At 46.4% G+C, this 11,696-nt stretch overlaps 2 protein-coding genes across 2 annotated transcripts; one reads left to right on the top strand and one right to left on the bottom strand.

Annotated features, from left to right (window-relative positions):
• Positions 1–5,004: 5,004 nt before the first annotated feature.
• LOC105991060 (putative tripartite motif-containing protein 75) lies at positions 5,005–6,318 on the top strand. The gene has a single exon (XM_013023620.1). It carries the CDS (start codon positions 5,005–5,007, stop codon positions 6,316–6,318), a length of 1,314 nt encoding a protein of 437 aa, XP_012879074.1.
• A 3,093-nt stretch (positions 6,319–9,411) lies between these two features.
• LOC105991049 (tripartite motif-containing protein 60-like) lies at positions 9,412–11,168 on the bottom strand. The gene has a single exon (XM_013023610.1). The coding sequence runs from the start codon at positions 11,166–11,168 to the stop codon at positions 9,825–9,827; it is 1,344 nt and encodes a 447-aa protein (XP_012879064.1). The 3' UTR covers positions 9,412–9,824.
• Positions 11,169–11,696: the final 528 nt, after the last annotated feature.

Genomic DNA, 11,696 nt, shown 5'->3' with positions numbered 1-11,696 from the left:
TCAGCTCTTCAGCTCAAGGCTAGCACTCTACCACTTGAGCCACAGCGCCACTTCTGGCTTGTTTCTTTTTGCTTATGTGGTGCTGAAGAATAGAACCCAGGGCCTCATGCATGCAAGGCAAGTGCTCTACCACTGAGCCACCTTCCCAGTCCCTGAGCCATATTTCTATTTCCAGCTTTTTGGAGGTTAATTGGACATAAAAATCTCAAGGACTTTCCTGCTCAAGTTGGCTGGAAATGTTACCTTATTGTTATTATTGATTGACTTTTTGGTTGGTCTTGGGGCTTGAACTCTGTGCCTGGGCACTGTCCCTCAGCTCTTCAGCTTAAGGCAAGAGCTCTACCACTTGTGCCATAGAGACACTTCCAGTTTTCTGGTGGTTTATTGGAGAAAAGAGTCTCAGAGGGCTGGGAAGGTGGCTCAGTGGTAGAGCGCTTGCCTTGAATGCCTGAGGCTCTGGGTTGGATTCCTCAGCACACATAAACAAAAAGGAAAAAAAAGCCAGAAGTGGCGCTGTGGCTCAAGTGGTAGATAGCCTTGAGCTGAAGAGCTGAGGGACAGCATTAGGGCCCAGATTTCAGGCCCCAGGACCAGAACCCCTCCCCCCCAAAAAAAGGATTAATGAAGACTTACAAAAAGCGGGGCAGGTTTTTGTGGTGCACACCTGTCATCCTAGCTACTCAAGAGGCTGAGATGGGAGGATCACAGTTCAAAGCCAAACTGGAGCTGGAAACTCCACGAGACTCTCATCTCCAATAAACCACTCAGAAGACCAGAAGTGGTGCTGTGGCTTAAGTGGTAGAGCACTTGCCTTGAGCTGAAGAGCTGAGGGACAGTGCTCAGGCCCAGAGTTCAAGCCCCAGGACTCCCTCACATAAAACATTAATAAATAAAAGACTTAACAAAATGTAACCACCATGCTAATCCACAGTGCATGTGAACCACCCGGTCAAATCACAGCACTGTATATTCCTCCCTGACCAGTCCTTCTCTCCCTGTGGCCCACCCTGCCCCAGGGAGGAGACACCACCCTGGTGTGGGCGTGGCCTCCATACCCACCCTCTCATCCAGGTATATATAAGCTAGGGCCCACCAGTCAGCTGCCAGTCTGTGCAAGGCTGCAGTTGAGGTCCATTCTGGGAGTCTGTCCTGCTAGAGCCTCTGAGTGAGCTCCCACTCCAGGTAAGCAGGAAGGGGGCACTAGGTGGGGGTGGCCAGCACTGTTCTTAACCCAGGGGAACCACTGCAGATGATGTTACCTGAACTCAACTTTGATTACTTATAAAAATGACTATGTGGGGGCTGGGAATGTGGCTTAGTGCTAGAGTGCTTGCCTAGCCTGCATGAAGGCCTGGGTTTGACTCCTCAGCACCACATAAACAGAAAAAGCTGCAAGTGTCTCTGTGACTCAGGTCGTAGAGTTCTAGCCTTGAGCATAAAAAAGCTCAGGGACAGTGTCCAGGCCCTGAGTTCAAGCCCCAGGATTGGCAAAAAACAAAATTATTATTTTTACTCCACATGCAATATGCAGATTTCAATACATAGTGTTAGGTTAGAGCAGATGAGAGTAATTGACTTATCTAGCAACTGAATATTTGCTGGGTGCTGTCCCTGAGTTTTTGTGCACAAGGCTAAGTGCTCTATCACCTGAGCCACATTCTTACTTCCAGCTTTTTGGTGGTTAATTGGGGATAAAAGTTTCAAGGACTTTCCTGCCCAAGATGTGTTAGTATTTTTTGGGGGGAGGGGTCCGGTCATGGGGCCTGAACTCTGGGCCTGGGCACTGTCCCTCAGCTCTTCAGCTCAAGGCTAGCACTCTACCGCTTGAGCCACAGCGCCACTTCTGGCTTTTTTCTTTTTTGCTCATGTGGTGCTGAGGAATCAAACCCAGGGCCTCAGGCATGCAAGGTAAGCGCTCTACCACTGAGCCACCTTCCCAGCCCCCTTTCCTGCCCAAGATGGTCTGGAATGGTGATCCTCAGAGCTGAGCTTCCTGAGTAACTAGGATTATTGGTGTGAGCCAAGCTAGAGTCACATATTTTTAAAAATGTTTATTAATTTACCATATTATTATAAAAGTGATGTACATACATGGGGATTAAAATTGCCTGAGTCAGATCAGTGAGTAAATTTCCTTTTTTTTTTTGTCAGTCGTGGGGATTGAACTCTGGGCCTGGGTGCTGTCCCTTAGCTCTTCAGCTCAAGGCAAGTGCTCTACCACTTGAGCTATAGCGCCACTTCTGGTTTCTGGTGGTTTATTGGAGATAGGAGTCTAACAGTCTTTCCTGCCAGGGCTGGCTTTGATTCATGATCCTCAGCTCTCAGTCTCCTCAGTAGCTAGGATTATAGGTGAGAGCAACCAGTGCTGGGCTTTTCTTTTTTTTTTTTTTTTGGTCATGGGCTTAAACTCTGGGCCTGTGCTCTTCTGCTCAAGGATAACACTCTCTCACTTTAGCCATAGTGCCACTTCTGGTTTTCTGGTGGTCAGTTGGAGATAAGAGTCTTGTGGACTTTTCTGCCTGGGCTGATTTCGAACTGTGATCTTCAGATCTCAGCCTCCCCAGTAGCTAGGATTGCAGAACATTTCCTGTCTCACAGGGTGTTCTGTTCCCCATTCGCTCTCAGTCCCTCCCTCCTGTATCCACCCCAGTGTTGTATAGTTCACTTTCATTGTGTCCAGTTAGCTCACTGCTGTACTCTTTCACCCTTTTCCCTTGAGTTCATCCTCCCTCCGACCCTTCTGAAGATATATACACAAATACGCCATACATAAAGAAAAGACAGGATCATCATCGCAAAAGAAAAAAAAAACCTAACACTTGTTTCCGTATCTTGGACTTTCTTCATGACTGAGTAAAATTCCATTGTATATAGGAACCATATTTTTGGATCCACTCCAGCTATTGTGGGGCATCTGGACTGTTTCCATATCTTGACTATTGTGAACACTGCCAATGAACATGGATGAGCAAGTGTCTTTAGCATGTCTCATGACGTTTACGGTAGACTCCTAGGAATGATATGGCTGGGTTACAGGGAGGATCTATATGAACTTTTTGAGGAGCCTCCAGACTGCTGTCCAGAGGGCTGGTACTAGTTTACAGTCCCACCAACAGTGCAATGAGGTTCCTTTCCTCCCACATCCCTGCCAGCTTTTGTTGTTGGAATTCACAATGTTGGCCAATCTAACGGGGGGGGGGGGGGGGGGGGGGCCTGAAATCTCAAGAGTTTTTTTTTTTTTTTTGGTCGGTCGTGGGGCTTGAACTCTGGGCCTGGGCGCTATCACTCAGCTCTTCAGCTCAAGGCTAGCGCTCTACCACTTGAGCTACAGCGCCACTTCCGGTTTTCTGGTGGTTTATTGGAGATAGGAGTCTCACGGTCTCTCCTGCCCGGGCTGGCTTTGAACCGTGATTCTCAGATCTCAGCCTCCTGAGTAGCTAGGATTACAGGCGTGAGCCACCAGCGCCCGGCCTCAGAGTTGTTTTGATTTGCATTTTTTTATGGCCAAGAGGGATGAAGAGCATTTCCTCCTGTTTCCTTTGCATTCTTACACTCTTCTCTGAGAAGCCTCTCCCTAGCTCCCTTGGGCATTTACTGATTGGTTTGTTAGGTTTGGGAGGGGTTAGTTTCTTGAGCTGCTTGTATATATTGGGTATTAGGCCTTTGTCAGACATATTTTTGGTGTAAAGGTCTTCTCCCACTCTGGTGGCTGTCTTTCTAGTTTAGTAGCTATGTCCTTTGTTGTGCAGACACTTTTTACTTTGATGGAATCTCTTTCCTATTTGCTCTGCTCTTGGGACTCTGTCTCCCCATTCCTCTAAGTTTTAGTGTTTCACCTACTCCCTCCTGCAACAATTTCAAATTTTCAGGTCTGACACTAGGGTCTTTGATTCACTGTGAGTTGATATTGGTGGTGCATGGTGACAAACAGGGATCCATTTTTTAATGTTCTGAATATGGATGCCAAGTTTTCCCCACATCAATTATTAAGCAGGCTATCTTCTTTCCACTGTAAATCTTTGGCTCCCTGCTCAAATATCAGATAGCTGTAAGTATATAGTTGTATTTCTGGGTCTTCTAGTCCGATGCATTGTTCTTTAGGCCTATTTTTGTGTCAGTGCCAAGTTGTTATATCTCAGGGTCTATTATTTTTTTAGACACAAGTTTCAATCAGGAAAAAATTAGGGGCTGGGAAATGGGCTTAAGAATAGAGTGCTTGCCTAGCATGCATGAAACCCTGGGTTTGATCCTCAGTACCACATAAACAGAAAGAGCTGGAAGTGTTGCTATGACTCAAGGGTAGAGTGCTATCCTTGAGCAAAGGAAGCTCAGGGGCAGACCAGACCGAGTTCATCCCCAGGACTGGCAAAAAAAAAAAAAAAAAAGAGTCGTGTATCTGTGTGTGTATGTGTGTGTATAATATGTAATTTTGTGTTGTTTTTGGGTTTTGAACTCAGGGCTTGGGCTTTGTCCCTAAGTTTCTTTAGAGCCAAAGCTCCAGTTTTGCCTTTTGTTTTGTTTGGATAGTTTATTGGGGATAAGAGTCCCACAGACTTTCCATTCCAGGCTGGCTTGGAACAGGGATCCCCAGATCCCAGCCTCCTGAGCAGCTAGGATTACAGGTGTGAGCCACACAGCTGTGAGCCACCGGCACCTGGGTCCAACATCTGTACTTTTTTATTGCTATATATGCTCCTCCGTGCTTTGTTCAACATTAGTTTTTTTCTGTTTCTGTTGCAGAAATCTGATCAGAATCATAACCACAGTGGAACTGCTTACATGCATGTTCATTTGCATTGATTCTTCACATTTTCTGCTTCCTAGGAAAGATGTCATAGCCAAACATGAGTTGACCTCAAGATCATGTCTGGGGACCATCCCTCCCCAGCAGCTGCTTGCAGAGCTGAAGGAAGGAGGCAGCCACCGCTGTGTGCAGGGTCACAGCCTCACTTGAGCCCCTAGAGGAGCGGACCCACTGAGTCTCCACCAGCCCCTCCCTACACCATGGCCTGTGCAGCCTCCCTGGCTGAGCTCCAAGCACAGGCCACCTGCCCCATCTGCCTGGCTTACCTGAGTGACCCGGTGACCACTGAATGCGGACACAACTTCTGTCACTCCTGCATCCTCCAGTGTTGGGAAGGTCTCCAAGACACCTTCCCTTGTCCCACCTGCCTCCACTATTGTCCCAACGATGTCCTCCATAGCAACACGCAGCTAAGCCACCTGGTTGACATCGTCATGCGGCTGGCAGGTTCTGAGAGCAAGAGGCAGCTGTGTGAGCAGCACGGTGAGGTCCTGAGCTTGTTCTGTGATGATGACCTGCAGCTGTTGTGCGCCCAGTGCAGGGTCTCTTCTGATCACCACCAGCACCACCTCATGCCCATCAGTGAGGCCGCAGCAGCTCAGAAGGAGAAGCTGAACGACTGCAAGAAGCACCTGAAACGGCAGGCGAGAGACGCCAAGACAGAGTACCAACGGCAAATTTCCAAGTCCATTCAGCTGATTCCTAAGATACAAAAGTGGAAGGAGGAATTGCAATCGGAGTTTAGACATTTTCAACACTTTATGAGCAGCCAGTGCTCGGTGAGCATCAGCCGTCTATATTATGATGAGAAAACCATCGAAACCCAGCTGCTGGCCAACACAAGTGAGATCTTGGAGCACCTCACTATGCTGAAGAGTCTACTGAGTGAAATGAAAGAGAAGACTCTACAAGCAGATGTAGATTTGCTGAGAGGGGTTAGGAGCCTTCAGGAGAGGTACACAGCCATCCACCCCCCCAGAGTGTTTTCCTATGAGTTAATGGAGAATAACCCTTTCCCTCCACATTATTTTGGCCTGGAGAAAATGATGAGCACATTTCGGGTGGATTTGACATTCAATCCTCAGTTTTCACATCCTGTTCTGAAAGTCTCCCAAGATAGAAAGACTGTGACGTTAGTGGGTCAATCAGCTCCTTCTCCTTTCAGTGCAATGATCCACACCCAGGAGAGACTTCAAAACGGAAGGTTTTTTTGGCAAGTAGAGGTAAAAGGCACAGGGCATTGGTCCATGGGGGTGTTTCAGAAATCTGCCTCAAAAGATTTGATGGTACCCTGCTTTAAGCGGGAAAGCCATAATATTACCCAGCATACACAATCCAGCTTGGTGGATAGGGTTGGTGCCTTTCTAGATTATGAGCTTGGAGAGCTTTCCTTTTATGATTTGAAATGTCGATCCTGCCTTCATGTTTTCAATTCTAAGTTTACAGGTGCACTTGTGCCATTTTTCTCTATGAGATGTATTTCTCCATCCTTTCTTTCTATCAGTTTTGACTAGAGGAATGATGGACTGGACTGGTAACCGTGTGTGTGTGTGTGTGTGTGATGTTCTATGGAGAGCACTTGGAATGTTTGGTACCCCGTGTGTGTGTGTGTGTGATGTTCTATGGAGAGGACTTGGAATGTTTGGTACCCCTTGTCTGCCCTGTACTGCCCCACAGTTGGGTGAGATGACAGAGGGGTGCTGATTCTCCAAGCACTGGTAGTGGTTGGAGAAGGTAGGTCCAAACCATGGGGCCCCTGTTGGTGCTGTGTAACCACCCTGTAATCTCCAGAATAGCCCCTCTGGGCGCTTCTTGCCCCTTGTTGAGTGGTATCACATTGGGCCTATTGTGGGAGGGAGGGAAGGAAAGGAAGGAGGGAAGGAAGGAGGGAGGGGTGCTCCCTATAGGCAAGGCTTTGCCAGCTGCTGTCATGGGAGCTCTTTTGTCCCCTTTTGTGGCTTCTGTGACCTGTGCCTCAAAGATAGCAAAGACTGCGGTTCCCCTGGCCACAGACACAAGCACACATGCTCCCAGCACAGTGAAGGGGCTTCTTGAAGTGTAGCCGTGCACAGAACACAGGCTGCTCTTTCTGGCAGCACTGACCTGAGCTCCTCAAGAGTTAATTGGCTTGCTGTATATTCTGTACATCGTATGCTGTATCTTATGTAATGTTGTATATTATGTGCATTGAACTATGTCACTGGAGGGTAGGGGTGAGGGGGAGAATGATGGGTGACATTGAGCAAGGTGCTTTGTAATCACAACCTGACAAATGGAATTGGAACATCTTAGCTTAGCTACTTAATTTTTTTAAAGAGTTCATTGGTTTATGTAAACAAGGAGAGAAAAAAACATGAAGGTCCATCAAAGGCTCCCTACAAAAAGCAGCGCAAGCCAGGAAAGCAGGGCACCAGTCTGGGCTCTGCCTGAGATCCTAGCTACTTGGGATGAGACCATCCAAGGATGATGATTTGAAGCCAGTATGGGCAGACCAATCTATAAGACTTATCTCCAATTTACCATCAAAAGCCAGGTGTTGGGGCTGGGAAGGTAGCTCAGTGGTAGAGCGCTTGCCTTGCATGCCTGAGGCCCTGGGTTCGATTCCTCAGCACCACATAAGCAGAAAAAAGCCAGAGGTGGTGCTGTGGCTCAAGTGGTAGAGTGCTAGCCTTGAGCTGAAGAGCTGAGGGACAGTGCCCAGGCACCAAGTTCAGGCCCCATGACCGGAACCAAAAGAAAGAAAAAGAAAGAAAACCAACTTTATAACTTGGGGTGAATTGGAGAGGGAAGGGATGATAGGGGAAAAACAAAAGGAGGTAACAATGCTTGATAGGAAATGTACTCATTACCCTATTAACTGTAACCCCTCTGTATTTTTACAATAAAACTGTATTAAAAATGAAAAATATCCAGGTGTATTTAAGGAATGCATATAAGCTAATAAAAATATGTGTAACAAACTTTGGCACTGTGGCTCACATAGTAGAATATTAGCTTTGAGTCAAAGAACCTCAGGGACAGTGCCTAGTCCTAAGTTCAAGCCTCAAGACTGGCCCCCCCAAAAAAATAAATTGGCAATGAAATCTGTTGAAATTGTTTTTAAGGAGACAGAGGAATAAAATACAGTGAGCTCAGGGGCAGTACACAGGCTCCAAATTCAACCCACATGACCCTCCCCACCAAGCCCCGTAGCAAACAGTGGCTGGGGATGTAGGCGAGCTGTGGAAAGCTTGCCAAGCTAGGACTTGCAATGTCCTGGGTGTGACCCACAGCAGGTGGGGTAGGCAGAAGAAAAAAAATTGGAACCTGGAAGGGTGAGTCACGTTTTTCTGATTTAATTTCTTCTATTAGCATACACTTTAACCATAAGTATACATGCATACACAATGTATTCCATATACATATTCCATCCATCATTGATCTCCCTCTCACTCATCTCCTTGTCCAAAACAGTTACAAGAGATTTTGTTCTGTCTTCACATATGTAAATTCTTTACTGGACCATATTCATGCAACAATTCTTGCATGTTAGCCCAACTCTTCTGCTAATACCCATCTTCCCAAATAATTTAGCTCTACCCCTCCAGACAACAATATGGTTCAAAGTAAAGAATTATGCCTGGTGTCAGTGGTTCATACTTGTAGTCTCAGGAGATGGAGATTTGAGGATCATGGTTGAAGCCAGCCCTAGCAGGAAAAATCCTGCTATATATTTATCTACAATTAATGTACCTCCTGCCCCCCAAAAAGGGGACAATGAAAGCTGGAAGTAGAGGTGTGGCTCAAGTGGTAGAATGCTAACCTTGAACACAAAAGATGAAGGACACCACCTAGGTCCTTGAGTTCAAGCCACAAGAATGGCACACAAACACAGAAGAATTGGGTATTGGGTACTGATGGCTCATGCCTGTAATCCTAGCTACTCAGGGGGGCTGAGATCTGACAATCATGGCACAAAGTCCAATGTCCAGCAGCTCATACCTATAATCTTTGTTACTCAAGAGACCAAGATTGGGAATTCACTGCCAACTTTGGGGAGAAAATTCCATGAGACCCCATAAAAAAATAACTAAGGCTGTGGTAGAAGCTAGCCTGGGCAGGAGACTGTGAGCTTAGGGGCAGCACCCAGGCCCAGAGCTCAAGCCCCATGACTGAAGGAAGAAAAAAACAAAAACAACGTAACTACAGATTGATGAAGGAATATTTATTTATTTTTTGGATTAAACCCAGAGCTTCAGTCTTGCTATGCAGTAGCCAACCTCTGAAGTAATTCCCCCACGCCTCTTTGTTTTCTGTGATACTGAGATTTGAATTCTGGGCCCTGGGCTCGCTAGGTAATTGCTCTACATCTTGAGCCATACCTCCCCCACTTTTTCTTTTGGTTAGTCATGGGGCTTGAACTCTGGGCCTGGGCGCTGTCTTTCAGCTCTTCAGCTCAAGGTGATCGCTCTACCACTTGAGCCACAGCACCACTTCGATTTTCTGGTGATTTATTGGAGATAAGAGTCTCTCGAACATTCCTGCCCAGGCTGCATTTTAACTGGGATCCTCAGATCTCAGCCTCCTGAGTAGCTAGGATTACAGGCAAGAGCCATCTGTACCTGGCGCTCCTCTCCTACTTTTTCGTGTTTGAGATGGCTCTCACTATATAGCTCAGCTTAGCCTTAAACCCAGGATCTTGCTTCAGCCTCTGGAGTGCTAGATTAGACGTGGAAGCCATTGTACCCATCTCAAGGTTTAATTTTTTTTTCAAAAGAGAAAATACATAAACATTGAGAACAAAAAACCCCAATATTTTATTGGGAGCTAGTGTTCCTTAGTTATCTATAAAATAGATTCACTTGAAGCCGTGCACTTGAGTCACTTTTTCAGCCCTTATTTTTTCCTCCCCTTTTGCTGGTTATTGATAGGGTCTCTTGAATCCCAGCTGGGCTTACAGATGTCACGTCAATTGTTGATTACATGAACTGGCTCAGATATGTCAAATAACAGAAAAAGAGTCTTCCAATCTTCCAATAATTCACTCAGAATCTGTTACAGTACAGATTTTAAGGGGTTTACTATCAGTTCCAATGTAGAAATAAGGCAAAAGTGCTTCATTAAAATGATCATTATTGTAAGTATGGAGAAGAGATCTATCATCCAAATTGTAAAAGGAAACCTCACCCATTTCAATGTCTAAAAACACGCCAATCTTACTAGGAGTTACTTTTGGCAAGAGAGAGATTCTCTTAGGACCCAAGGCAATATAATTAGACTCAATACACCCGCTACACCGTCCTACTGCCCATATTCCATCCTGTTTTAAGAGTTGTTGTTTCTGATTCTTTTTCCTCCTGGGAAGAGACTCTTTACAAACACCCACAATCCAATCACTCTTGTCTTTCACATCTACCTCCCAGTACTGCCTTCCAGAATTATATGCCCTAGAGCCCAGAACAGCTGGGCAGAGAAAAAATCTGCTTGCTAGGGGAGGCAACTTCTGTCTGAGTCCATATCGCACAGTTTTCCTATCTTCTGAGATGCTGAGTCTGCAGTGTGCTGTTTCAGGGTCTAGAATCACATCTGCTTGAAAGCACTTGACAATTGGGTTGAGGCCTGAATATTGTGGAGGAAGCCAGTTTCCAAAGTCTTCAAAGGTGAATGAAAAGTTTCCTGGGCTCTTCAAGCATCGATAGCTGTCATAGACATGCTTAAGGTCTGTCAGCAATTCCATTTCTGACTGTCCATACTTCCTCTCCACTTCCTTCAACAGACTTCTCACTGAGGAGGCGTGCTCTGAAGTTTTGGCGAGGCTTTCCTTTAGTTTCGTTAAATTAACTATTTCTTCTTCTTGTAATTGCTTAAGAAGAGCTTCCTGTCGGTTTTCAAGAAACAACCTAAGATGTTCAAATTCAAAGTGTATATCTTTCCTCCTTCGCTCTACCTTTCTCTTCAGTTCCAGGGGTCTGCTCCCCTGCAAGGCTAGCACTTTCTTCACTCGCTCCATCCTGTCTTTGTATAGCTCCATGGAATATGCTAGTTGTTTCCTGTGCAAGCACGCAGCCTTCTCTATGGGCCAAACCCGGTGATGCTGGTGATTAGTGGAGCAGCACTGGCGACATAAAACCACCAGGTCCTTCTCACAGAAGAAGGCCATGGATTCTTTGTGCTTCTTACACATGAGCTTCCCTTCTAGTGTTTTCCTCTTGCTTCTTCTAGTGGGGAATAGCTTAGCGATCTTAGTCAAGCTACCCAGCTGGAGATTGCTTGAGAATTTCCTGTTTGGACAGTCAAGCTGGCAAGAAGGGCAGGGGAAAGTGTTCTGTGTGCCCTTCCAGGACAACCTGATGCAGGGCAGGCAGAAGTTATGCCCACAGGGCATGGTCACTGGGCTTCTGAAGTATCCCAGACAGAGGGGACAGCTAGCCTCAGCTTGGAGGTCTTCCAGAGCTGTTACAAACTCCATTGAGTCTGGAGCAGAGGCAAGGCCCAGGGCCATGCTTCTTTTCATAAAGCCTGGTCCTCCGGATCTCTACAGCTCGTGGTCCTGAGGAAACATGGACACTCTTCCCTGGATCTTCCACAAGGCTCAGCTTTCATCTTCACTGGCTTGCCACACTGGTGTCAGCCTCCAAAAACATGTTTAAGAAAAGAGAATTAGGACGTGAAATAGGTCTGGAGTCAGGCTGGGCATCAAGTGGGAGAAGGGAGAAGGCGAATACAGTTATGACCTGTAAAATGCAGGCCTAAGTAGGAAATTTTCCTGAGTAGGAAAATTCCAGCAAGAGAATGAGGCTGTCAGTTCAAGCCTGATACCAGCATCCCCGTGAAAGGGCGTTGTAGCTGGGTGCCGGTGGCTCACACCTGCAAACATAGTTAACCCAGAAGTCTGAGATCTGAGGATTGCAGT

The sequence above is a fragment of the Dipodomys ordii genome, unplaced genomic scaffold (genome assembly GCF_000151885.1).
Source record: "Dipodomys ordii isolate 6190 unplaced genomic scaffold, Dord_2.0 Scaffold4, whole genome shotgun sequence".
NCBI classification, from domain to species: Eukaryota; Metazoa; Chordata; class Mammalia; order Rodentia; family Heteromyidae; genus Dipodomys; species Dipodomys ordii.
The sequence above is the reverse complement of the archived record's forward strand: the minus strand, read 5'-3'. Positions and strand labels throughout refer to the sequence as shown.

What these genes read in the sequence shown, in the direction of transcription:
- LOC105991060 (XM_013023620.1), top strand. Translation starts at nt 5,005, where the DNA reads ATGGCCTGTGCAGCCTCCCTGGCTGAGCTCCAAGCACAGGCCACCTGC.
- LOC105991049 (XM_013023610.1), bottom strand. Translation starts at nt 11,168, where the DNA reads ATGCCCTGTGGGCATAACTTCTGCCTGCCCTGCATCAGGTTGTCCTGG.